Source organism: Onychostruthus taczanowskii, unplaced genomic scaffold (assembly GCF_017590055.1).
Source record: "Onychostruthus taczanowskii isolate IOZ18803 unplaced genomic scaffold, ASM1759005v1 scaffold20, whole genome shotgun sequence".
Taxonomy (NCBI): Eukaryota; Metazoa; Chordata; class Aves; order Passeriformes; family Passeridae; genus Onychostruthus; species Onychostruthus taczanowskii.
This window is the reverse complement of record NW_024499240.1, coordinates 350,219-377,049: the sequence shown is the minus strand read 5'-3', so window position 1 is coordinate 377,049 and position 26,831 is coordinate 350,219. Positions and strand designations below refer to the sequence as shown.

General features: G+C 47.9%; 1 protein-coding gene across 3 annotated transcripts in view; it reads right to left on the bottom strand.

The window, feature by feature from the left end:
* Positions 1-26,480, bottom strand: part of LOC121335518 (unconventional myosin-X-like) — an 88,027-nt gene extending 61,547 nt beyond the window's left edge. The window contains exons 1-5 of one of the 3 annotated variants that reach the window (XM_041403759.1): positions 26,389-26,480; positions 12,336-12,434; positions 7,073-7,231; positions 3,162-3,349; positions 2,790-2,924 (exon numbers count right to left, since the gene is read on the bottom strand). In XM_041403759.1, coding sequence (XP_041259693.1) covers positions 2,790-2,924; positions 3,162-3,349; positions 7,073-7,231; positions 12,336-12,434; positions 26,389-26,409 — 602 coding nt within the window. In that variant the 5' untranslated portion in view covers positions 26,410-26,480. Of the gene's footprint in view, positions 1-2,789; positions 2,925-3,161; positions 3,350-7,072; positions 7,232-12,335; positions 12,435-26,388 lie in introns of those variants that run through there. The other 2 variants (XM_041403760.1, XM_041403761.1) reach the window with 2 other exon arrangements.
* Positions 26,481-26,831: the final 351 nt, after the last annotated feature.

The window sequence follows — 26,831 nt, the reverse complement described above, 5'->3', positions numbered from 1 at the left end:
AACAAACAGTAATAAAACAATTTGTTTGGTGCTTAAATTTGATACTGGAACACACAAGCCTTTGTTATCTAAATCTTGCTTAGGCTGATATATGTTACATGGTTTCCAGGTAGAGGGACTATACACACACTATAGATTTGGAAATTACATTCTACACAGACATCATCATCCACTTCAGGTCAAAAAAAAAAAAAAAAAAAAAGGAGGCAAAAAAGTCTATCACCAAACATCAGATCAGCCATAAATTGAAGAATTTTGTCTGCTGTTCACTTTTCCATCTTCAGGAAAAAACAGTTAAAATGCTTGTTACTCGCTTCACAGAACAGTACAAGGGAAAAGCCTAAACCACTGGAACTGACACACAGAATCCACGATTAAAATATTCATTTCTGCAATTAAGCCAATTTCAAAATAATCTGAAGGGCTGACAAGCAAGGAATCACAGAAATGCTAGAAGAACAGCCTGTATGTTTTCATGTCTAATTTTAAAACATACATAGTTTTAAACAAAAATTATTGCTGTTATTACCCTGAGAAATACTGGCTTTTAAACATCTCCACAGATCTGTTGTGCAGTCCCACTGGAGACTGGGGCAGATATGGGATTATTCACAAATTAGTAACTACAGCACAAAATATAACCACAACTAGACACCCTGGAGTTTGCAGAAGGCTTCAGGCCCTGCAAGGGTTAGCTAAGGGAGAGCTGTGCTTAAGGAAATAGTCAACAACCTGCAAGAAAATCCAGGCAGTATTTTCCTAACATCTCTTGAAACAATCACTTTCAAGCAACAAGGATAGAAATGAAAATTCCTCTGCTATTAGACACTACAACCATTGAAATGCCAGTTAGAGAAATCTGGGTGCACAGATCAGGGAAGTTCCTTGCCCTGGAGAATCTGAACTCCAAGACCCACACCTCTGAATCAAGTATGCAAATAAGGACATCGCACAGAAATATCCACACCACTGCCACGGATCAACAAAATAACAGGACAGACAGGAAAAGGGAGGACAGCATTGTTCCCTAGTATGTGCTGGGCTGCAAGCATGAAAATCCACCAAAAGTGAACCTGAGGAGGGCCACTGTCAGAGCAAGTGCAGATGAACTCCAAACACGGGAGGCAGGGTCCACAGGAGCAGCAGCAGCTTCTGGGTCTGAGCCAGGCCTTCAGCTTCTTGTCTTCAGAGAAAAGGTGACAAATCAGATTCTCTTGCACTCACATTGCAATAGTTCACGTAGCACTAGAGATGTACACTGAACAGGTTGTGATCTCTTACTTCACTCCAGCTCACAGCTGTGGCATCTTACAGACTCAGGAATCACCTACCCACCATCATAAGCTCTCTGGATCACTGTCAAGTTATCACTTCACTGCTGAGAGTGCTTGAGCCTTCTAAGCCGCTTGCCTTAAAGCAGATTTTGCAGATCTTAAATCCTGACTGTGCTGCTCTTCAGAGCTTTTTTCCAATTTGCCTCCATGCCTGCTAAGACCTGCACACCTGCAAAGGATAAATCATCCAACAACAGTATCTGGAACACCAGGTCCAAGGGCAGCAGCCCTTCTCCTCAAGGCTGCCCTGCTTTATAAGGACCTAAACCCCACAGTGCTCTCACAGCTGCCTCCTCTGGGGGTTTCTGCAGCTATCACAGGCTCCATCTGGGACTAATCAGCCTCAGCCTTGACAGTACCAAACTGCAGGACTGCCAGCAAGGTCCTTCAGCCACAGGCAAGACAGTCTGGGAAATTTTAATGTAATTTGTTTAATATAATTCAGGTATTAAGGAAAACAAGGACACAAAGAACAAAACAAATGTATCTTTCCTGCCTCTTTCCCCAGGCTTACCTGAAGTCAAACACCTACTGTACTCCATTTCTTAGCCTCAGCTTTCTTTTATACCTCAGGTTACACCCACTCCCTCAAAATTTCCCCAAGCATCACAGCACAGGAGCCTGGGGTCACACTCAGGACTGCTTCTGTCATTCTTTGCTTCCTTATTTTCTCTGCTGCTCTTTGCCTCTTACTGGTTTTCCTCAGCCACACTTTGCTTCTTCAGGTTCTCCAGATACTTTTTGCCTTATCTCCCTGTTCCAGCACAGGTCACCTGTGGGCTATGGTCCCTCAGGGGGGTCAGGAGCTCTTCTGGCATGAAGTATTTTCCCTGAAATGTGTCTCCATTCCCTCATTGCTGCCAGCTTCTCTCTCAAACACATTAGATTCAGGTGCCATGTGCTTCCCTGCCTGCCTGATGCCTCATCAGGGTTTAGGTGGGTGGTGGTTGTTCCCTGGTGCCAGCTCCCATGGATGGTTCTCCATGAAATCACTTTGCCAGGACAGCAGGAGAGCTGCCAGGTTGCCCGTGGGACCCCTGAGGGCAAGACAAACCAGCAGCCTGAAACACAGGGAGGCCAGGGGAAAGCAGGGGCTCATGGAGGAAACCAGGAGCCAGAGTCTGAGCACTGCGAGGACAGCTACAGTCGAGAGCTAGAGCGTTAATTCTCCAGCTTAGGAGATACATCCCCACATTGCTGTTGGAAAGAAGCCTAATCCATCCATGGACAGCTGGGAGAGCAGCCAGAGGAAGGCATCGTGGCAAGACAGCAACCTTAGCATTTCCCTGATGTGACATCATTCTGTGATCCTCTCTACCCAGGTCTGGCTCCATCCCTGCCCAGAAGGCAGGGGTCCCCAAAGGCAAGGATCCCCAAAGGCAGGGCTCCCCAGAGGCAGGGCCCCCCAAAAGCATGCTGACCCAGCACTCTGGGTGCCCACGAGGGTGACTGTACCTGCTTTCCAGGATGGCTTCTTCCACGTGAGTGCTCTTCTCAGACACAGGGGCCCCGAGGGAGGTCTGGCTCATGGCTGACAGGAATTTCAGTAGCAACTTGGTGCTCTCAGTTTTTCCAGCTCCACTTTCTCCACTGTTAACAGAAGACATAAATTTCATTCAAAAATCCAGGACAGAGCTGATGACCATCCTACCGGCAGCACAGGAGTGATCTCTAGGAACAAACGTGCGACATCTCCGCTGCGACAAGCGGGGATCAGGCACAGGCAGGGAGGGTGGTGTGGGCATGCAGGCAGATGTCAATGCCAATGGAACAGCAGGAGCAAGGCGTGTGAGGCAGCCATGGGGTAGCTGGTTCTCCATCTCTAACCTTATCAGAACACACTGGCTGTCATGACGCTTCCACAAGCAGCAGTAGCACTCGTTAGCGGTGGCGAAGATATGGGGAGGCAGCTCACCCAGGCGGTGCTGTCTGTACAGCTCTATGGCATCCACACCGTACAGACCAGGGATGGGTTTGTAGGGGTTTACTGATGCCAAGATGGAGCCAATGTTTGTCTACGGGGAAAAAAACAAAACACAGAAAGGAAATGAAGCGAGCTCCTGGGAAAAAAAAAATCACAACAAAGGCAGACCCTGAAGTAAGTCATGGTGAAGGAGAAAGCCTAAATAAGGACACTGGGCTTCAGCAGAGAGCTGCACAATTTGGCAAAGATGTCAAACCCCGGAGAAGGAGCTGTACAGCTGGGTATGGATGGGGCACTCTGAATTTTGCTGCTTTATAATATAACATTCTTATCCAGTTGTCCCTATTAAATTAAGCTTACACAATATAAAAACGTGAAGCCATCTTCATACCCAGCTACTTTGCACTGTGCTTGAAGCTGAGTAGCAGAGCCAGGACTGAAAGAGTGTCAGGAGATACCTTCAATGACCCCATCCACAGTCCTAAGCAAAGGGGGCTTGGAAGGGTTCAGGAACCTCCTGAACAGAGTTGGAACACACACACACACACTACACACATGTAAAGAACCACTAAAGCATATAATTGTTCTTCTGCTGAAAAAATGCTGTTTGGTGCAGCTTAAATCATTTGGTAAGCCAAATCAAAATTGACAGCTGAAGATAAAGCTCTGGATTTCAAGTCAAAACACTTCTATATTTTCTAAATATTTTATTTTGAAAATATTTATTTTGAAAATCTCACAGTCCAAAAAAAAGAGGTAGCAAGACTTAAAATAAAATACCCAGAAAACAACATTGAATTTCAAATGTATTATTTTGTGCAGTGAGAAGGAAATTAATTTTGCTTTTTGGGGCATGACTTTTTCAGTTCAGCCAAGCAGCTCAAATCCAGTTATTCTCAGAGCTGCAGTTCAGAGCAATGGTGCCACCTCTCTCCTAATGATGGCTTTGTGATATGGTCAACATCCATGCTGCTGGTGTGGTGGCCTCCCTCACAGGGACATCTTGGACTGCTCTACTCAAGGAATACCCATTCTCAGCAGACATGACCAAATAAACACTTAGATTGCTGCAGGAGATGTCAAGCTTTGTGGTCAGGGACAACATCTAACATTTTTTCCAAACCATGAACTAACTACAAGTCACCCATCAGATATAAAAGCATCTGAATGTATCTGCTGGAGAAGCTGTAAATTAAACACTTGGTGACAAGGAAGACTCATCAGGCCAAATGAAATCTGAGGCTACAGCAATGCCAAGCTCTGAAGTCAGAAGCCAGACTGGTAAGATGCTGTAGTCATCACCAAAATATTTAAAACTCATTTATGAAAGCAGCACTCAGAGATCATTGGGGAGGGGGGAAAATCACCTAGGCCAAATTGCATTATCACTATAAACACATTATGATGGATCAAGTCCTGAGGACCCTCTGACAGGGACCTTTGTGGGCAGAAATATAATTAATTGGTAATGAAAGCAATAAGCAAGCAGATGAAATTTGGCCAGAGAGGTGGAGAGAGAGAGAGAGAGAGGAAAGCACTGAGTGTCAAAACATGATTGGGAAAAATCATTGCACAGGCAGCTGAGGAACAGGCATTGTCCAGAGACTGTAAGACAGAAATGTCCATTCTAACTCTTCTCCCAGACCTTTGCAGCATCTCTTCTTCTCAGATGTTTCAGTTTGCATTCTCCATTGTAGTTTCACTAGGAACAGAGCTCCTTTCCGGAGAACTTCTGGAAAGTCCTTTCCAGAACTTCTTCCAGTACAGCCATCTCTTTCAAAGGTGTTCCTAGAAAACTTTTCCACCACCAAGTTGCAGTCTTCTCATCACATTCATTCCCTTACAGACAATTTCTATCCATAATTTTTAATAGCAGTAAAACCAAGTACATGCTAGCTACTCTATCAGCAAAACAATTGCCCCCAAAGAACAGGGGGCAGAGCAGGACAATCCACACGTGGCAAGTCTACTTCTCAGCACAATAGATCCTGCTTGGATGGTTAGGCATGGCTTTGCTAAGGACAGCACAAAATGTGGCAGTACAGCCCCTGTCTCATTCCTACATCACTCACATTATGTTTGGTCTACTTTTATTAAGGAATACAGGAATTATAAGAATGAAGAGGGAAAATGCAGGCTGTTGCTGTGCTCAGCAATAATTTCCTTCAACAGTTGGGTAGACCTTGAAAAATATTTATCTGTAAAACAAAAGGTACTGTTGAGCTTGTCAGTATTGCTGTAGTAAAGTAATTACGGGTGCCAGACCAGTCTAGATATACTGCTACCTACACTCCCTAATCGGAAAGAATTCCCTTTAGGAGCTCACAGTGGGGCTAATAATCCTACACTGAGGGATTCTTCTCAGTGCTGAGCATGTTACAGAGGTCAGGCCCCTTCATACCTCTCCAAAAATTTCAGACCCAAGGTGCACATCTGAGATTCATGCACTATGAAAAGGCAAAAAACGAAGGGTAAAGGTGTTAAGCTTTAACACCTTTATGCAGAGATGGAGAAGGCACAGAACTAATGCTCAATAAGAGAAGGAATGACACATCAGAGCTAGCTGAAAGGCTTGAGGAGGTACGGCTGCTGTGACACTGCTGGTGTTGTGGCATTTCTGGTACAAGGCACAGACTGAAAAGGAAGAGAATCCTGCATCGCATTCTAAGGTGTGAGGAAGAAGAAACAGGAGGCATATACCCAAATGGGTCAAGAGCTGCACAAACATGTAGCATGTGTCAAACACAGGACAAGAAGAGCAGCAAGGCTATGGGCCGTGAAAGTAATGTGTGCACGTGGGTACTGTCACAGGGTCACAAGGCTGTGTTTACAGACAGGCAATGGTGTCAACAGCAAAAAAAACCCCAAAAACAAACAATACCAAAAACCCCAAAAAAATCCCAAAACAAAACAAAACAATAAACCAGGAGAATTTACAGTCTCCTCTGCATCCAGTGCAGGAGGTGATTCAGAAAGAGGGTCACTTTACTGATAATTTACTGGAATACAGGTGCATATGCTTTGGTTGCCTTGATAACGGTTGCTATGCAACACAGACAGAGATTTTCATTTTTTCTGTCATATTCTGAAAATTCTGTGTGCACATAGCATGGACAAGCAAGATAAGACAGTCTTTGTAAACCATCTTCCTTGTTGTCTCCAAGTCTTAGCAGAGCACTGCCATCCCAGCAGTTCAGGGATGTCTTGTCCCAGGTGTGCCTTTCCTCACAAGTCCCTTTCCTAACACTTGTCTCCTTCCTGAGAGGAAATCAGGAGATGCTATTCATTCATCTGTGCAAGGAGAGCAGAGCAATCAAAAAAAAAAAAAAAAACCCCAAACCCCAAAAGGCACAACTGCATGTAAAAGCAGAAGAGAGGGGCAACAGCTTTGCATTCCTAGTTTTGTTAGGCAGTATCTTTTGTCTGTCAGATCAGGAGGGATACTCAGCAACCACCTGTGTACATTGCATTTCCAGCCTGCTTGGCCTTATAAACCATGGAACAGCCATAATGGGGAACCTAGGGAATGTGAGTGACAGCCCATCAAACATGGATGTTCACAGAGGATACAGAGCTGTGCAATTACCACAAAGCTCAGAGGTGAACATTCATGTTTTGCAAGTTCCTCCACAGAGGCAAAGAGGCCCCTCTGATAAAGGTAGGATCTCACAGGGATGATGGAGCTGGCAAGGCAGGAAATCCCCTCCAATTCCTATCCTCAAGAGACAAGGATAACATCAGTACTCCACATGCAAAGTGGCAGCCCTGAAGCTAAACAAAAAAAAACATTAAGCCAAAAGGGAAGAGCACTTACATAGATGTTACCCTGTTGGTAGCGCTGGTGAAGGTTAAGCAGGATGGCAGCTTCATGCAGATCTCCCAGCATGGACATGTCTTCTACCCCATCAATGCTGGTCTGGTGCATGGGTGAGACCTTTTCTCTGGACAGGGTGGCCTTGGGGTACTGGAACACCTGGAAGAATGGGGAGAAGGACAAATAAGCTAATAACACCTGGGCACATGGTCTGATTTCCTACCAAAAATGTGCACCTTTATATTTTGGCACTGGAAAAGGAAATTAATAAGACACAGATCTGCTCCCTACTTTTACAGTCAGCCTTCCATTCCTGTTCCTACATATTTGAGCCCTCTGGCCAGAAACTACACAGCATACTCCCTTCCTTTGCTACACTCCCAATCTCTCACTTCCACAACTGATGGGGACAAATCAACACAAGGTTACTTAATTTCCTCTTAACAGGAGCAGGGCACCAGCCTCCAGCTGCCAGGCTAGACAGGTATTACACACTGCACTCATGACTGTGAATAATGATGGCAGCTGCTCCCAAGAGACCAGGAATAGTCTTTCACAAAAAAACACAGGTGAGATCATGTCTCTGACCGTGGGGAAGTAGAAGAAAAAGCTAATTCACATTGCAAGTTTGGCCCTGCACTCTCCATAGCAGCAGCCAGAGAGCATCTGGAAGAGTTTGTCATCTCAAGAGCAAAGGAAAGCAAAGCACATGAGAAGCCAAATAAAGTAGTGACATTCTCTCTGTGTGATGACACGTATGTGTATGATACAGCTTTCAAAATATTTGCACAGAGACACCTATTAACTTCTATCACTGCTCCAGGAAGTACTCATCTCTCTGTGCAGTTGCACTCATCTTGCTTCAATTGCTGCATCCTTCATCCCGCTAGAGCTTTCTCCTCCTCAATAACCCACTCTTCAGTTATCAGGTCGTCTCCTTCACCTCCTTTCAACACAGCTGAGATTATGTGACTGTTCCCCTCCACCACATGCACATCCCAGCCCTCCTTTCCTCCTCCTCAGGCACGATGCTGGCATTTCACGCAAGTTATTTCAGTTGCTTCCCACTCTTGGATTCAGCCAAGTGCCATCTCCCACCCAGCATCCAAAGCTGTGCTAGATGGTAAGACCCAAAGAGAGACAGATGGGAGATTTCATATAGGCATCCTGGAGAAGGAAACTGGTCCACAGTAACCGCTCCAAAGAATCTAGTGCTTTTCCTCCTCTCCTGGGGCTCTGCTCTCTACCTCCCTTCCATCCCTGCTTGTCAGCCCTCCTGAGTGCCAGGGAGAAACTGACGGGCTCCATAGAGAACCAGCTCTAATCTGCAGCGTTGCTCTAAGTGGTTTCTCCTGCCCACCACCCTGGAGTGCTCAGGCTGCCGTCACTGCAGGCTGCAGACAGAATGAGGTCACCCAGCCCCCTCCAGCGAGCCACCCCTGGTAGTCCCTCGCAGGGCGCCCACAGCTGCAGCACGCTGCAGGTGCTCACCCTCCAGGGCTCTGAGCCTGCACCCTGCCAGTGCAGGGCAGCAGTGGCCCAGCGCAGCATCCCCGACAAGATCACCACGATGCACATGGACAAGGGCAGCTCTGCTCCGGGAGGGAGCTGGGCAGGAGAAGCTGGCTCAGTCCCTCAGGTGTATTCACTCCATTTCTGGCCAGTCACAGCTGTGTGGCAAGGACTACTCAGCCTCTTCCACTGGCAGACTCCTTCACAGTCCACTTCTTTCACCAGCCAGGAGGCTTTCAAAAATACACAGATCACGTTCATGATCAGTGTAAAACAAAGCCCAGTTCAGCAAAATTGCTCCATCCAGGCCTGTACACATCAGTTCTGCTCCTGCGTGTCAGAGAGGTCTGACTGCCAGCAGAAGGACCCTCACTCTGCAAGCATGACCCTAAAAAAAGAAAAACACTATTTCTTCTTTAGAGCAGAGACCTCAGGCACTTTCACAAGAAAACTGAGGGAGCAGAAAGGGAGAATGGGACAATTAAATTCAGGAGAGAGTATAAGCTGCAGATGCACAACATGAACTGGACTGTCAGGAACAAAATCAGTACAGCACTTTCAACCCAGGAGGCAGCAAATGACCCTGGCTCTCTCTTGTCCGCTAACTTACACAAAATTAGGAATAGGACAAGTAAAAAACAGAATGATCTTCCCTTATATCTGCCTGGTACTTACTAATTTACTACTGCTCTGTCAGCACTTGCAGCCATTTGGGCCAGATAAGAAACATTAAGAGAACATTTAGACAAAAAGCTGAGTGGACAAGTGTCCTAAAAGATATCAGGCAGCTGGCAGCACCTGTGCCCAGAGGCTGCCATGCACGAAAAGTGATGGGTCAGAGCTCATTTCCTTGTTCTTGTAGACAACATGGGAGGAAATGGAACCCTGAAAAGGAGCAGGGGTCCTAAATACACAAGTAAATTATTAGTAGGGCTTAGAAAATCATGTTATACCTGTCTTCAGCCACTTGACTGGGGCCTCCAGCCCCACTGAGGTTTGGGAGGTGATGGCTCTGTGCCTCTGGAAGACACTTGTGACATGTGGGAGAGTTTTCAGGTCTTCCCTAGCACTGGGAAAAGCTGACTTTTCATTTGTTTTCTGCCCTCCAGGGAAGAGGGCAGTTTTTCCAGTCTCTGTATCACCAACAGGCTGCAAGGATCATCCATGCTCCTGGACACAGACACATGTCCCAAGACTGTCAAAGTGACTTTCTTCAAGGAGCTCAGAGGTTTGAGGCACAAACAGGATGATGCTCCACCCTCAGAGCCCCAGTAAGGAAGCTTTTGTTACCCCACTGCTCACCCCTGGATGCTTCCAGCAATCTGCCAGGAGAGCAATTTCAAAGATCTTCCCCCATCATCCTGCTCCAGGAAGGGAATGCCAGGCTGATGGTCAGCACTACTGAGCTGAATATGATAGCTGATTTTTCCTGAAGCAAGTAGGAACTCGGGCAAACTGATCTCTCAGCAAAGTTGCCCCCAGAATATCTATTTTTTAACAAGCTAATACATAAAACAAAGTTATTGGTGTTAATAAGCAGATGTTTATTTTTGGGAAGGAAAATAATCAGCCTTCAGTCTAGCAGGCATCTCACAGCCAAAGATTTCTACTTTCTTACCAGCGATAAACTCAATTTGCCTCAGATTTAGCCCAAAGTGAGGGTAAAATGACCATGACTCTCTCCAAGGCCCTGCAATGGTGAGGAATAAAGCAAAATGTGGGCAGCAAACAAGCCAAGATGAGGCTTGCCAGTGCTGCTCACCGGGCTCAGCATGGGAGAAATGATTCCTTTTCAAACGCAGCTCCATCCATTAGTGCCATCCTGAGCACATAAGCAAAGCTCCCACCTGGCATCCAAGTTATATTTATCCATAAAGCATTTGGCTGTTTTGTCTGGATCGTGGTTTCCAAGCTTGTGTTTCATAAGCAAAGCTCCTCCTTTCCTCCCAGGAAGTCACATTTCTGATGGATTTACCGCTTGAGGTGTTTTTAAGGAAGTGAAAACAAACGACAAAAGCTTTGAAGCATGACTGGACTTCTTACCTCAGAGCCACAGGGATGCTGGGCCACAGCAAACATGAGGACACTAGATTTGGGGGTCCTAAAAATCAGAGGGATCAACTGCCCCACCCAACCCAAAGTGAAGGCATTTATCAGATTCTCACCAGGGCAGGACTGCCAGTTCCTCCTATGGGTATGAAGCAATGAATGTGGCAGGTGAGGGAAGCACACAGGACAGCTCTTGTGGGTGGCACTGAATAAAGAAAGCCCTTTAATGATCACCATGAGCTTTTACTCCACGAGCCATAAAGCACATGCTCCTCTCCAGCCTAGTAGTTTCTTGTTTCATGGAAGAAAAAAACCCAAACCCAGCTTTTTTTTTTTTTTTTTTCCACACCTGTAAGCCACCAAGCATTATCCTGAGCATCTTTTCCAGCATACAGGGCACAGGCTGGAGGTGGGTGCACCCACACAGACAGCTCTAAAGTGGGATTTCTGGTGTCCTTTCAGAGGTGCCAGGTGGGTTTGAAAGATTTTACAAGGCCACAGCAGCATGTCAGAAGAGACAGAGCTGGAAAAGTCACAGAAGTATTCACCATTTTTGTCCCTCTGGAGGCTGCTGCACTATCTGTGAGGCCACAAAATCTGTTAGTGATATCCAGCACTCCCAAAACAAGTCCACTCCTCAAGAAGGGGTCTAAGAGACTACAGTAAACAGATTTTAAAAATCTGTGTTTGCTAGGGGAATTTCCAGCTCTGAGAAACAAATCAGGCTCTTTATAAAGGAATGATAACTTCAAATCTTTCAAGGCAAGACTGAAAAACATGACAGTCCTACCAGTGACTCCACAAACCAGAGCTCTAAATCCCCTTCCCCCGGTGCCCTCCTTTGCTTGCCAGGTCAGAGGCTGAAGAAAACCTGTCCATTTTTCTGTAACAAAGCAGCCACCTGCAGGGCCCAGAACAGCTGAGCCGGTCTAATTGCTCATTGCTGGAGGGCACAGTCCTGCCCATTTCCCCATCCTCCTCCCAGCCCAGGCACCAGTCTGACTCACCAAGAACCTCCCTGAAGGCTGTGGATAGTTTTCCCAGGGTTAGCCAGGCGAGCCGACTCACTGAGGACTTGGATGATCCCCAGAGGTCCCTTCCTACCCAAATTATTCCATGAGTACTACACCAGGGAACCGCAAGGAGCACAGGGCTGGAAATGGGGCAGGAAAGAAGCTTGTTCTCATCACTGTTGGAGAGCTCTGCTCTCAGGGGAGCTTGGCTGCCTTGCTGAGCTGTCCTGAGCATCTCTGCTGCCTTTGCACACTGACTGGCACAGGGAGCCCACTGCCACGTGCCCCTGGCACAAAGGGCTGACAGCAAAAGCTGCTGAAGCAGCTGCTGGTGAGCACAAGCACCCCTGCAGAGGCACATCTCGGCAGGAAGGGCTGCTTGGTTATTGGAGCCTCCTTCCAGGAGCATTTAGCCAATATAATGATTTTGTTAGGCTGTTAATGCAACTCCTTCAAAGATGGCACAAGGGAAACCAAGAAAAGTGAGGTAGGCAGAGAAATGAAGTGAACAAGAAGAACAATCTTCTCTTTCTAACATTTGTTACACCTTCGGCATAAGAGACCCAGGTCACTTTTCAGAGAGAATTGCAGCATTTCCATTGATAAATTTCAACATGATGGTCACACAAAACCAAAAAGTCCATCTTATAGCTTGGCATAGGGTACAAACTGATGCAAACTTCACTTACCATGCCATAATCTGAGGTGAAGAGAACATTTCCATTGGCACACAAGCCAACAGTGCATGGCTGCAGCTGGTCCTGCTCCTGCAGCCATACCCTGGCACCCTGCAAAAACCAGAAGACATCCCATTAGAAAGAGCTGGAGCCTGTGAGATCTGCACCCAAGGAAAGGGGAAGCTGCAGTATTCAGAGGCTACTTCCAAGCTACAGCTGCTTAAAATATTTAAATAAGTCCTACTTACATTTTTCCGAGAAATTTGGCTTTTTTTTTCTAAATGTAACACGAGCGGAAGAAAAAGCACTTTTAATGAGCTTCACGCAGAAACTAAAGTAAGGAAACACCAATTTTTATAGAAAGTGACATGGAAAGATACCAACACACAGAATAGTTGGTTTGACTGTCTAAATATTTTAAAACTTGGAATAGCCAGTCATTAAAAGTCATGCTATAATAATAATAATAGAAAATATAAATAAAGCATGTTTACAGTGTAAACAATACACCCACGCATCATTGTAAGTCAAAATGCTTCCAGAAATTACCAGCTAAGAGGATTTCACAGAGCTTTGTTTGCAAACTCTGGCAAGTTTCCTTGGTAAATGACATGACCTGAGTGTTTCTCTGATGTATATATACACTGAAGTGTACACAGTGGTCCTTATGTCTGATGCATGTACGCACTGGTGTTTATATCTGGTTTTATATATAATGTTTCACATACATTACAACATCTTAAACTTCTCCGTGTCTCTCAAGACAAGCCTGAGCACAAACCCACATTTCTGGTAACACACATGCAGGGATCTGCAGGACAGGTAGATCTCATAGCTTGCCTACCAAAATAGTAGGGAAAACAAGTTTGTTGGATTGGCCTCTTCTGCCTGTGGGAGCTGGTACAAGGGAAGAGCAGGAGCATGAAGGCAGATCAGGGCGAGCACGACCTGCGGTTACAGAGCTAGGCATGAAGTCACACCACATTTCAGTTATTGCAAACTAATCACTTCCATGTCTTCCTATAGAAATCACATGAACTCTGCTTAGAAAAATATTGAGAAAAATCCAAAGTGCTCAACTGTTGAGTAACATTAGGGCCATTCTGCCTTTCATTGATTCATAGACTGACTTTCTTCCTAATTTTTTTTTTGATGTCCCTAAATTATTGATCGTGAGCTTTAAGCCCTTCCTACCCTCTTAATCCCATCAGCACCATTAGCTCTTTGCTTGTAGGCTTAATATGTTTGAAGAAATTGAATAGTGTTTCTATATTACATTATACAAAATGTGAAACACTAATTCTATTTTTAATGATTTGTTTTTAGTCTAGGTGGATTTTTTTAAACTGCTTAAGTCACTCTAAACACTTTAGCACCCTGGACTTTCCTCTTTCCTTGCTGTAGGAGATACATCTATAGGCCAATCTCCAGTCCTCCCAATAAAAGATCTGGGTTTAATGACATTAAAAAGGTGTACATAATTCTAGCCTTACTGCTGTGCTCTGGTCTAGAGTTTCCACATCAAGCAGATTAATCTCTCCTCTCCAAGTGAATTAAAAGCACCACTGCATCTGATCAGCACCTAAACCCATGGATGGCCTGCAAAGATCATCCTCATGGCTGGTGAACAACAGCAATGGAAAAAAATGGAATCTTACACTACAGATTTGAGATCCCAGAGAGCTGGTATGGACACTACATCGCACACAGATTTTGAGGAACTATGTGGAGGATTTGTTACATCCTCTTAGGTTTTCCAAAACTCTGGATGCTTGAAATAAAGTGTCCTGAGGCATCTGGGCAAGACATTGCTGTTGAGAAATCACCAACTTCCCAAACCACATTCTGACTAGTGTGCATAAACATATGGACGTGTTTAAAGAGTTTTTTGCTACTTTCACCAGCCTCCTATTACCACCATGGTAGAAAGCAAAGAGTCAGAAAACAGGAAGGTTGTGTCTCCAAACAGTGGGATGAAAGAAAGCCTTTTAAAAGACACTTGGTGTAAACATCCCCAACAGTGCATTTCAATGCCTTCAGACACCAGTAACCCAGGATGGCAGGGATGAGAGCCTGAGGCAAGTGCAGTTCAATCAGAAGACAGGTCTGCAGCCCGCAGTGCACGCTGTGCCCCGATGCCAGGGCACGCACCCCCTGCGCATGGCAGCGTGCCCCCATCACAGCACCCTACACAGGAGTCAGGGGCGTCCAGCTTACACACACCTCCCACTCCCTGAGCGCAGAAATCAGCTTGGAGCGACAGGCAGCTGATAATCTGACACAGAAGAGACAATCCATGGACATGAAAACTATTATTTAATAGGTACCACTTAAAAGGGAAAAGGGGAGATAGCTGAGTGATCCCATTGCCTATCTTCAACGCATAGAAATTATCTAGAAGTCCAGACTGACTCAGACCCCTTTCCCAGCAGAAGTCCATGTGCAAAAGCATTAACAAAGACTCCTCCAAGAAGACATAGCTCTTTTGTACAACACCACACAAGCACATGGCAGGTCCTTCTGTGTGCTGCTAAGGAATAGAAGTCAACATGCTGAAACTCCCAGGCCCTGTGATATTTCAGCTGCCCAGGATGACTCACTTCAGTTTACTCTGCTGCTGTAGCTGTTTGTACAACAGCAACTGCCTCTGCACAGCAGAGTAACTGCACCCAGTTATGCTGTTTCCAAAAGGAATACTGTGCTGAGACAGCCAGAAAAGGAACCACAGAGCAAATAATTATTGTAACTTCTGCCCAGCAGAGCCATAGCCCCATTTCCTGAAAGCAGAGTTTGTTTTAGTGCATCTCCTTCCACCAGCCTTTTTTTCTAAACATGAAATTCCCCAAGGAGCCTTGACTAAGTACAGGAGCAGATGGTGGCACCTAAGAGACTGCCCTCACTTAACTCCACTCTCCCCCAATGCCACACATCTCATTGATCAGATGAAAATATTAAATTGAGCAGAAAACTTCCAAAAACTGCCAGGCAGCAAGGCTGAACTTCCATAGGAGGAGGAGCAAGGTCAGTAGGAGTGAGCAGTGCCCAGCAGCAATGTGCCAGCTCTGGGGGGCTCCAGCTCCCACAAGCACCAGAGATGATGGGAAAACCCTGCTCTTCTAGGACAAGAGTAAAAACCCTTCAGCTTTCATTCTGATATAGAGAAGGTCCACCCTGACCCACAGTTTAACAAAATGAAGCAACAACCAATCACCAATTTGAAGAGAACACCTTAAACGACAGAGGAGGAACAGCAGTGATGGTTTTGTGTAACCACTTTCCATCAAATAAAGCTGGCTGAAACTGATCATACAGTTAACTCAAGCCCCTTATATAATGAGCTCATCCCCACTCAATTATTCTTTTACAAGGAGTTTATTGGGTTGGTCTATTGCTTTGGTTTAAAAGGGAACAAGAGCAGGAACTGAAAGGAAGAATAAAACAGTAATGTACCAGTTCCTATATCAAGGGCAGGTCACTCAGATGTTAAACAAACTCTGAGACCAACATCCTCATTCCTATGGCCTCAGTAACAATCTGTCCATGAACTTGCCTTGCCACAAAATGCACAGCAAAGCACAATCCTGAAAAGTGATCTTGTACCATGGGGTTGTAATTTAGAAAATAAAGCTGCTTGCATACAGAGAGAGCAGTGTTTCATCAGTACTGGCCCATGGTCACACCATCATGCCTTCCACTGTGGACAGTAAACTCTAAGATGTCATTTCTCAGTCCAAATAACACATGGCACTTTGGATCCTAGACTCAGAAATAAATAACATTTCCTGCTATTCATGATATCAAAATTCAATTGAAGCCACAGATTTCTTGGCCTTCTATGCCATTTTTTTTTTTAGAGTGACTGAAACCGGATGTTCTACCTTGCACTCACATGCCTGTATCTCATCTCAGGAGATGCACTGTGGTGTGTCAGCAGGGAAAGAATAAGGGAGATCTTGTGTGCTGCACCCAGGGAATGGGCAGAGAGGCAGAAAGGCAGCACACAGCCCTTACTGCAGCAGCAAGGCATCCACACATTAAAGCAGAGTGTGGAGCCAGCAGCAACATCCTCATCAGTTATCAGCTGTTGAAGGCAGCAAGGTAAGCTCCAGAGCACAAGACACAAAACTCTGCACATGCAAGTGCCTTGGCCTCTCCAGGGCCCCCCAGCCCAACAGGACACCCATTCTTGGGGGATTGACATGAGAAAGCACTCCACAGCTGTATCACTCTTCACAAACAAGTCTTCCTATTCTGTTCTCCTTACTCCATGTTCTGGACTACCCTTGAATCTTCACGTTTCCCCAGGATGTCCTCTGTCTTCTGGAAACTGCTTCTTCCCAGGCACAAGCAAGGATGAGCTGTCCCAGCTGCATTTCAGGACACAGCAGGGCTGCCTCTCTCTGAGAGCACTTAGACATCCCATGTCTCCTTGTGCACAAACCTACACAACTGCCAGGAGTAACATGCTCAGGAGGGGCTAAACCAGCATGGCTGCATCAATTTTCCATGGGTTATTCAGAGAGGAAAAGTGGTTTTGTTTGAGTGTGTGAAAGGAGCACACAATTGTCTGCTTTTTCCAGTACAGGATGTTTTTAATGTTTTCTTTGTGTTTAAACTTGACTGTCTCAGCCTCCAACCTACAAACACAATACTACAAGAGGTTCTTGCAGTGCCTTCCTTGATTTAGGTAATTATACCAAATCAGCCATTCTGCAAAGGGCAGGGATGTCTCAAAAATGTACACCCCAGCACTGACAATCTGAGACAAAATCCTCTGTGGGTGCAACAAGTTTTCAACTACAAGTACTATATACATAACTTACCTTTGTCCTCCTAGCACACTGAGGCTGTTCAGTGGGTATTGGGCATCCAAGCCTTGTGTTTCTCCTGGCAATGGATCCATATTCTCCTAGGCTTAGGAAAGGCTCTCCTAGCAGCATAGTGCTGAGCCAGCTCTCTTCCCTGCCTCAGTGGGCTTTGTGGTTGCAAACCACGAGGCAGAGACCGGGCTAGAAATGCCCTCGCAATTCAGACAAAGCTGGAATCGGGTTTCAATAAATGCACTTTCCAAGAGATTGATCTGGGTGATCATGAATAAGTGATAGGACAAATATGAAGAGCCTTAGCTAATGGATGTAGGATTGGTGGGGAGGGGAGTCCCTGGCAGCCTAGACCCATATGGTAAGGAATTTGCTGTTTTTCTGATGGCAGGCTGAAATGAAGCCATGGGCTGTATCCGATCAGCAAAACCAGGACCAGCTGCTGCAAGGGAGGAGCAGCCCAGAGATCACAGGTAAGAGAGACAGAAGCAACAGCCAACGTGGAGCAGCTGACAAGAGGGACAATACCTGCAACAGCAGTAGGGATAATAGAAACAAAAGTCCACTTCTCATCAGGCATGAAGAAGACACACTGCAGAGCAAAAAGGGACTGGATTGTACCTGTCTGGTCCCACAATTCCCACACAGCAGCTCACTGAGCTCAGGCAGCCCCTGCAAGCCAGCAGGGCTCAGAGCTGGGCACAAACTGCAGCCATGGGTCCTGCTACTCCAGAGCTGCAGCCTAGGCTGAGCCCATGACTCATTCTAGTTCTGCCAATTAGCAGCGCCATTCCTCACTAATTAAGGAGCAGAGCCCTCAGTCTGCCAGCAGCTTTGCAGAATAGCAGTATCAGGAAAAGGTTTGTGCATTTTAAATAATCTAAGAGCACTAAGAGTTTGTCACTTCTGGTCACTGATGTATATGCACTGCTTCCCACTCCCCTTTTGCCTCCCCCTCCCATCTGCTCTGTTCCTGTCTCCTCCCCCAGTTTGGCTGCTGCACAGCTTCTCTTCTCGCTCTCCAGAACACCTCCGAATACTTCCCAGGAAATGCCTGGTTCGTGGAGGTAATTCTTAATCTTTTCAAAGAAGCAGCTACACACTACAGGAACCACATGAACTGCTTGTCATGGGAAGGGAGGAACGAGCCCCCGGCTCTTTTTCACGTACTTCAGAGCTGCCCTTTGCCATGAGCACAAGGTGCACAGAAAGGAGGCAGGTGTGAATCCTTCCAGACTTCACTGTAACTCTCTCCAAGCTCAGTTTAAGATGAGCTGCCCCCTGCAATTCCACCATGAGCAGTGGAGTCACTCTCCTTCTAAGATGAATAGCTCTACAGAGTTTGCAACCACCTGAGAAATTCTCACCTGTCTTGAAAATGCATACTGAATTTCATTATCTTCATAAAAGTAAACACCACTTCCATGCCTTCATTACAAGCTCTTCCCTGCCTAAAACTTCAGTTAGGAACTGAATTAAAATGAGCTGTTCCCTAAGCACACTGATCACATGGATATCTACAGATGTGTATTCCCTGTCACATCACAGCAACACTGGCATTCCTACGTCTCTTCTGTAGCCCTGAAAGAAAGGAGGTAACATGGCATCTGCTACAGCCCAGCCTGGCCCTAGCTAAACTTCCCCTGACCAGCTTGCAGCTCAAAACTGAGCAAGTAAAAGGTATTCCTGGCCTGCTCTCAGCTTGGGCAGTGCTTCTCAAAGAAGCCTCTCCCACCTGCCACCAAACATACGGAGGCAGCTTCTTTGCAGCTCCCTCCCTCTCTCAAATTCAGCCAATGGCTCCAAGGGTGAGGCTGGGCTGATGGACAGTTGAGAAGTCTTCGAGGTCCACAGAATAGAGCTCAGGACCTCAGGAAGCCACAAGGATACAGTGGTCTGTCACTGAGCAGCCCCAGTGCCACATCTTTTGTAAAAATCTCAGGCAACAGCCCTGAAACTCTTTCTTCTGCAATGTTTATTGTGCATAATTTGGGATTATGTCCAATATCTTTTAGCATCTTGCCACATCCTTAACTTTCCCTACCCTGTGGAGTTCTACCATCTACTCACACATTTTACAGAAACGTACGCTTTTAAACCACTCTCATCACTGTGAAGCAGAAAATCCTTTTTTCTTGCAGTCAGAGGTAGAGGCACAGAGGAATTCAATCCACCTTCTCTGTCTCATCCATTATTTTCTGCTCTTTTGCCATGTCTCCCCCTATTTGTCATTTCACTAATAAAGTAATCTCAGGTTTTTTAAACTTTTCATGTGAGACATTTTCCTGGTGTTTGCTCGTCCTCAGTGTCCTTCCTTCAAATACCACCCAGAAAGCAAGGGGAGTGCCTCTGAGCTGGGATGCACTGTCAGTCAATCTGAAGTAAGAGTGGAAGTAGGGAAAAATGGGGCAAACAACCCATGCAAGAAATCTGGGAGACAGGAAAGACAAAAGAGTCTATGTTTCACTATTTTCCACAATCACTGGGTACAAAGACATGTGCTAGTAGCAGCATCCAACTACTAGATGTGGATGGCAGCACTGTGAATTATCACAGAATAAACTGAATTGGAGGGAACCTGCAAAGATTATCAAATCCAACTCCTGGCCCTGCACAGGACCATCCCCAAGAGTCACACCATGTGCTCCAGAGTATTGTCCAAACACTTTCTGAACTCTGGCAGGCTTGGTGCTGTGATGATGGACTCATACAGAAGTTTCTAACAAACATCACTGGAAAGCACCCATCTTGCATCACATTGTGGTGCTGAAGTGTTTTCAGTAAATGGAAAGGCAATAAAACATTTTAAAAATCAACAGGTCCAAGACTTCCCAGAGATCTGTCCAATAAAGTTTCTCAACAGTTGATATTAGTTTTTTATAAGTCTGGTAATGCTGAGGAAATTCCAAGAAATTGAAAGAGTCAGAGTCTAAATAGCAGTGAAAGCAGGATTATCCCTAGCAACCATGGGTTGCTTAGTCTGAGAACCCCAGGGAAAATACAGAGGTTTTGCTCTCTGCTGTTCCATCTTAAGGATACTCTAACTGTTGTCCAGTGCCAGTTAACATGGAGAAAGAAGTCTAGTCAAAAAGGCTTCTTCTTCCTCTGCATCCAAGAACACGAGATAAATAGGACTGTGACTGACTCTCATGGCATTGCCCATGTAGAACACAGTATTTCAGTAAAAGTCAGCTCTCAAGGAGCAAACAGAAGCAAAGGGATCTCAAAACTATTGTTATGGATGAGAAAAATCACTACTAATTGAGGAAATTTCCAACAAATGTCTGCAGCAACAGGGTCAATACTATTTTGTATTCTCACCAAGGACCTACAATCTAAAGTAATACTGACAATACACATGCCAACATCTGGTAGATAAGTAAGTACCCACAAGGATGTGACCATCAGAGCAGTGTGGATTCCACAGCCCCCTGTTAGAACAAAACAGGATTAAAGTACAGCCAAACCGAAAGGTCATCATCAGGAGAGAAGGAATGCAAGGAGTACTTCAAACAGAGGAATGTCTTCTGGAAAGTCACAGACCCCAAGAGGATTGCAAATTGCTGAGCAGAAACTCCCAGGACACTTGGTTGCAACAAGAGTTGATGCATGTCTGGGATGTATAAACAGGAGTAAGGAAGTTTACTGCTTACTTATGCTTTGAGGTGTGAGAAAGAAGCCTTCCAGAGACAACATAAAAGGCTCAGTCATTTTTGCTATTCAGAATGATCCCTTGTAGTGCAAAAGTATTTGTGAAGATGTTAATGTCATTATGTAGATTTGCCAGAGCTAGGGCTGACCTATCTAGCCCAGACAGTGATAGTGGGGGGATTAGAGCAGCATGTGGTCCAGCATGGGCTGCAAACCTCATCTCTGCCCCTGCATCCTCAAGTGACTCAACCCTGCTGAGAGGACACGACAGACAGCAGCACTGAGACCCCTCTCTGCTACCTGCTGGCTCACCTTTGCCAGCAACCCAGAGGCAACCCATGCCAGAAAATAATTTTTTGCAGACAGAGAAGTTATCTGGGACAAAGAGGCTGTCATGAAGCAGAAGACAAGTAGGACCCGAAAACGGATGGATCTGCCAGACACTTTAGAAATGAAGCAGGATTTATTTTAAAACAAGGTTGTGTAACCACTTGAAGAAACTGCAAAAAGCAAGGGATCCTCCAGAAATAAGAAGCCCTTCTAGAAAGTGTGATTCAGCCAAATCTTCATCATTGGCTCAAGATGCAAGTAACAGGAATAAACAGCACTAATACACCCCCCATCATTCTAACCCTAATTTCCACCTTCTCATCAAATAGACTGATGACTGGATCTATGAGAGGCCCAACCACTAGTTCAGTTGCTGTGATAATTATTGCACTTGTATGACAGGACCTCTCAGTCCCCTGGGCAGTGCAGGCCCTCCATAGGTGTTTTTCCTGAGACTTGGCTCTACAGCACTGCTGAACTGTGGGCAATCTCAGATGGAAACGAGGAGGCAGAACTGCAGAGTTTAGGGTAACTGAAAGATAACCAGGAAATCCAGACTCTCACAAGTTTCGGTCTTAATAATCACATTTAGATAGTTCGCATATTCTCCTTACAGCAAAACGGGAAAAAGAAATTGCAAAACATTTGTGATCATTATGTTAAACGTAAGTGCGGCAAGAAGTGAAACCAGAGCAGAACAAGGTGGTTTTGGAGGCCACAATGGGGCAGCTGCATGCTGGCCCAGGGCAACCTGGCTTCCTTCATGCGCGGGCTCTCATTGAGAGCGTGTGCCAGCCCACCCTCTTGCTGCTGATGGGATCTGACAAGGTCACAGCTCACGCAGCCTGGCTCCAGATGAATGCCCTAAGGAGGGAGCTAGCAGGACTCCCTCTCTTCCGCCAGACACTTCTCCGTGTCACCTTTGGCACAAGAGCTTTCTTCCTTGCAATTGCTGCTCCAAAACAGGGCAGTCGAACCCTTTTGTCCTACATCTGCCTCTTTATCACTCTGAATGGTTTAGGGGAGACACAGCTTGGATGGAGGATTCCGTGTAGCTGCTACACTAGCTGCATGGATATCTTCAAGGACAGTGGTACTTCTCTTCAGCTGCACTATACAGGCTAATTAAACAGAGAGGGGTTGCTCTGTGTGGTATTGATACAGAGAGCATTACACACACAAGATGGATGTAACAGTCAGCATTTCTCTGTCTCTTCTCAATCCCTACTCTTTCTGAGAGGTCACAATATTCTCAGTAGACTGAGAGGAGGTTGTCAGGGGAAGCTGGCAAAGCACAAGTTCCTGAGAGGTGGAGAGAGGCTTGGCCAGAATACTCCTTCAAAGATCAGCCTCACTGCTAAAGAAGATGATGTTCCAGTACTTTTTCTTTCCAAGATGGCATTTTCCTAAGACAATGGTTATTAACACATGGGCATTCAGCTTACTGTTATCTGTAAAGACAGCCCATCACTCACGGTCAGCATCATCCACATCAGCTGAACCATTTCCCTCATCTCAGACAAGAGTCTCTGGATAGATTCTCCTGGACATCTGGCCATGTTCCTCTCTCACAGGAGCTCCTCCTTCTCCCAACTGCAGGGAGCATGGGAAGGGCAAACCAAGCTATTGAGGAATCCTAGTCCAGCCATGTACAAACCCTTCCCACCCAGCAAAACCTGGGCTCCCTGGCGACAAGGTCTCTGGATGATGCATCCAAGCAGCTTCAACAGAGAGCCCAAAGCTGATGAGAACTGCATGTGGAACCAAAAATCAGACCACTCCTGTACCTGCTGCAGCCATGATTCAGGCAGGCTCCACACTGCAAAGGTGCACTCACAGTCAAGTTCTTTCAGTTGTTCTCCTTACCCATGTTCCCCATCTGCTTGAAGATGTTTATGCACATGACTTCATGCCATTAGATGCCCAAAGCACAGCAAATTCAGTTGAGTGTCTTGTGGCCAGTAAAGGGCCACACTCTGTAAACTCCCTGATGGCTTTGTGGAGCAGTCAGGCACTTTCCACTTGCATCAAGTAGTCAGCAGTCAGGGCAAAGCTGCCAGAGCAAAAGAAACCTGGCAGAGGTACTTGCTCCCCACCTCAGTCTGTGGCCAAGAAAGCAGCTCAGGTGCATGCATGGTGGCAACTCCAGCAGCCTTAGTACTCCTTCACAGCCGTGACTCTGAGGCTCCTCCCTGATCTGTGTGTATTCCCGGGAGAGATGGATCCTCTCCCTATCTCAATGGCAGATGTCCCAGGCCACAAAGAAGAGAAGGGCTGTGGCCAGGGAAGGATGGGGAACATGGGGAATAGAAGTGAAGACAATGACAGCTATAGAGAGGACAATTCCAATCACCACAGCCATGCAGGAAATGAACACAGAATTACCCCGCCTTTCTCTCCCCATGTCAGAAAGCTTAAGAATTTCAGGGGATTTATTTTACAACACAGATGAAAAGCTTTGGATTTCACCACAAGAGCAAGGAGGAAAACTGTTTAACACTTAAAATGCCAGCATTTCTAGGCCAGTGGAGCATGAGAAGGACAGCAGTATCTGTGATCCCACTGGATGCTGCTCCTCAGTGCTGACTGACTGTGGGACCGTGCTAACTGGTCACTCCAACTGGAGTGCAGAAGGACAGGATGGGAGAAGTGTCTCCTTTAACCCTGTCCATGACATTCTTGCTCCTTAGGGGGGAATTGGAGAGCGAGTCACATCCTCTGTGTCAACCCCACATCCTGCCCACACTCCAGACACACAGGGAAACCATCATCTGTCACCATGCCACAGCCTGGGCCTTCAGGGCCCCTCCTCCCTGCCTGGGCACAGGACTCGCTGCAGCAGCCAAGCAGGGAGATGGCAGAGCACACACACACAGCTCCTCCACTCACACCCTGCTGGAGCAAAGGCCTCATCCATCACACCTCTGAGCCATGCTGCACAGCAGAGCTCCGATGGCAGAGGCACACACATATCTTTGTGCTGTACCACTCACTGAGGATGAAGGCTTTCTAATCTGACACACTTGGGACACTGTGGGAGAAGAGCAGCAGCAGCAGCACACTCCCCAGCAGCTTGCTGTCCCTGGGGTCTGCAAGCAGAGGAGGGCACAGCACATGGGAAACCCTTCCATAGCGTCGAGCTGGCACAACTGGCCAAAACTCCCTTGGCAGAACCAGGATGGCGAGTGGGTTGAACCCTCCACAAAGCCATTCTGGTCTCCAGCATGCCAAAGGGAAAACTAAGGGAGCTATGAAGACCCATGGCAACCCCACCTAATCCCAGATACTGATCACATAGCTGAGTGATAATCTAAATGCTGCAAGCACAGCATGGGAGCCTGCTAAGGCAAGACCAAGAGCACACTGGGGTTTAAGCTGTTCACTGTAAGACAGGACATGCATCCCCTGGGACAAGCTTGTACTCTGCTGCTGCAGAAAGAAGTGAAGCAACTCCCTTCTACTCAGGCTTTCCCTCCCACCAAGAACCCCCCATGGAGAAGGAGGAAGAGTGGCTGGGGTGCAGCAAATGCCAAACATTCCGGCTTTGGGGAAGTCACATTCCCTCCCTCCCACCCCCACTGCCTTTCCTGCAAAGCAAAGTCTGATGCTTTCCTGCACACACTCACCCCAGTTCTCCAGTCTTGCCTACCTTGCTTCATCAGGATTTAAGTCTGATTTACAAGAGATGCGTGACTCTTAGAGAGGCTCCAGGACTGCCCCTCAGCCCTTCCCTGGAAATCCCTGTTTCTTCAGATAATGGCAGAATCGTGCCTGGACAGGTGGGGCTGGACAAAGCAGGCAGTTCTCTGATGGGTGCTGTCCGCTGAGGCGTGCACCTCTGGGCATCCCCTTTCCAGCCTCCCATTCCTATCAGTTCCTTCAGGCTCCTCAGTGGCTAGTCCCACTACAAGAGGCCAGGAGGCTGCTCCTGACAGAGGGGTGGGCATAAAGGCTGTGGTGAAATGGCCCTTTGGGAAACTCTGGCCTCCATCTGATTAGATACAGACGGCCCAGACTTCCAGGAGCAGCAGGTTAATCAGTTAATGGCTGAAGGATGCTGGGCGATGGATGCCGCATGCTGCGGGGCAGCCCCAGCCGCACAGCCCGGGGGCAGCCACTCCTTCCTCTCTGGGGCCAGATCTGGGAAAACATCTGTTCTGATAAAGAAAGCGCTTCAGCAGGGAGGGGGCAGGCCCGAGCCCATCAGCTGCTCCAGCCCAGCGACCACGGGCTGTCCAGAGCGCTGCTAGCTCCCCCTCCGCACCCGTGACTCGCAAGGCCAGACACTGGGGTTAATGGCCTGGAAACCATCTGGGGGCTAGAGGGGCAGATGTGTCATGCCCCAAACATGAGGATTTCAGACCTCAGCCGCAGACCTCGAGAAGGCCCCGTCACCCCACAGTGTCTGCCGTGCCCACTGCCAATGCCACGGGCACCCACTGGCACCCATGGGTCCAGAATGGGCTGCCCTGGCTTTGCACCCACCCGCCCCTCACAACCAAAGGCATCACCAGGCTGGGCTGGAGACCTGTGTTTGCTCAGGCACGAAAAACGGCACAGAGAATTTAGGAGCGTCTGGGCTGTGCCCGGCAGCCGGCCCCGCGCCCTCAGTCACTCTCTGCCCATGGCAGCACGGCCGTGTGCTCACCGCGGGCAGGCGGGACCAGAGCCGGCGGCTAACAGGTACGGCTCCGGCCTCGGGCATCGCTCTGCCCGCCGGCGTGACGGTGACTGGGCAGCGGCACCGAAGGGCAGGGCACTCCCGCCGCACGCTGCCCCGGAGGCCGGCCGCTCTGTGACACACACGCGGGCACGAGCAGGCTCCGGACCCTGAAGTCGCTCCAGAGGATTAAGGAGCCGGCACTGGGCAGCCATGACTATCATGCGACAAACCCTCTCCTCCCGCAGGCAGCCCCCGGTCGGCATTGCCGGCACCGCACATCGGTCGGGCTCCCTTCATCCCCTCGCACGGGTTGCGCGGTGCCGCGCCGGGCTGGGGATCGCTCGGGGACAAAACCCTCCGCATCCCATCGCTCCAGAGAAAGTGCAACCCGGACCGTGTCGGCGAGGGGGCAGCGGGGGCGCGGCGCGGCCCGCGGGGAGCGCAGCGTCCCACGGCCCCGGGGCGCTCCTGGCCCGGGGCACGGCACCGCGATGCCCGTCTCGCCCTGAGACCAAATCCTACCCGCCTCCGCCCGACCCCCGCCTCTCCCAGCCCCGAGCAGGGGCGAGCCCCGCCGCCGTGCCCGTCCCGCCGTTCCCACCTGGCGCAGAGAGGCGTCCATCGGCGGAGCCGCCCGCGGAAGCGCAGCCGCCGGCTCTCAGCGCCGCACCGGCGGGCCGGGCGGGCAGCGGCTCCTGCGGCAGCGGCGGGGCCGTGCCGGTGCCGGAGCGCTTAGGAGCGGGGTGAGGGTGGCGAGGAAGAGGTGCGCATCCCGAGAGGAGCGTGCGGAGAAGGGCTGGGGTGGGGGAGGCCCGAGCGGCCGGTGCCACCCACGGGCACGCGGCGGGGACGGGGACCGCTGCTGTACGCTGCCACAGGAGCCAAGTGCGGACCTTTGTAAGGGCAAGTGATGTCACCCAGAATAGCGAACGTTTCGGGTGTGGGGTTCCTTCAGCAGACCATCGTAGCATGATGCAGGGAGAGAGACCGTTAACAGGAATCCTGGTAGAGCTTCGAAATGATGTCTCTGGGATGTGAATCAGG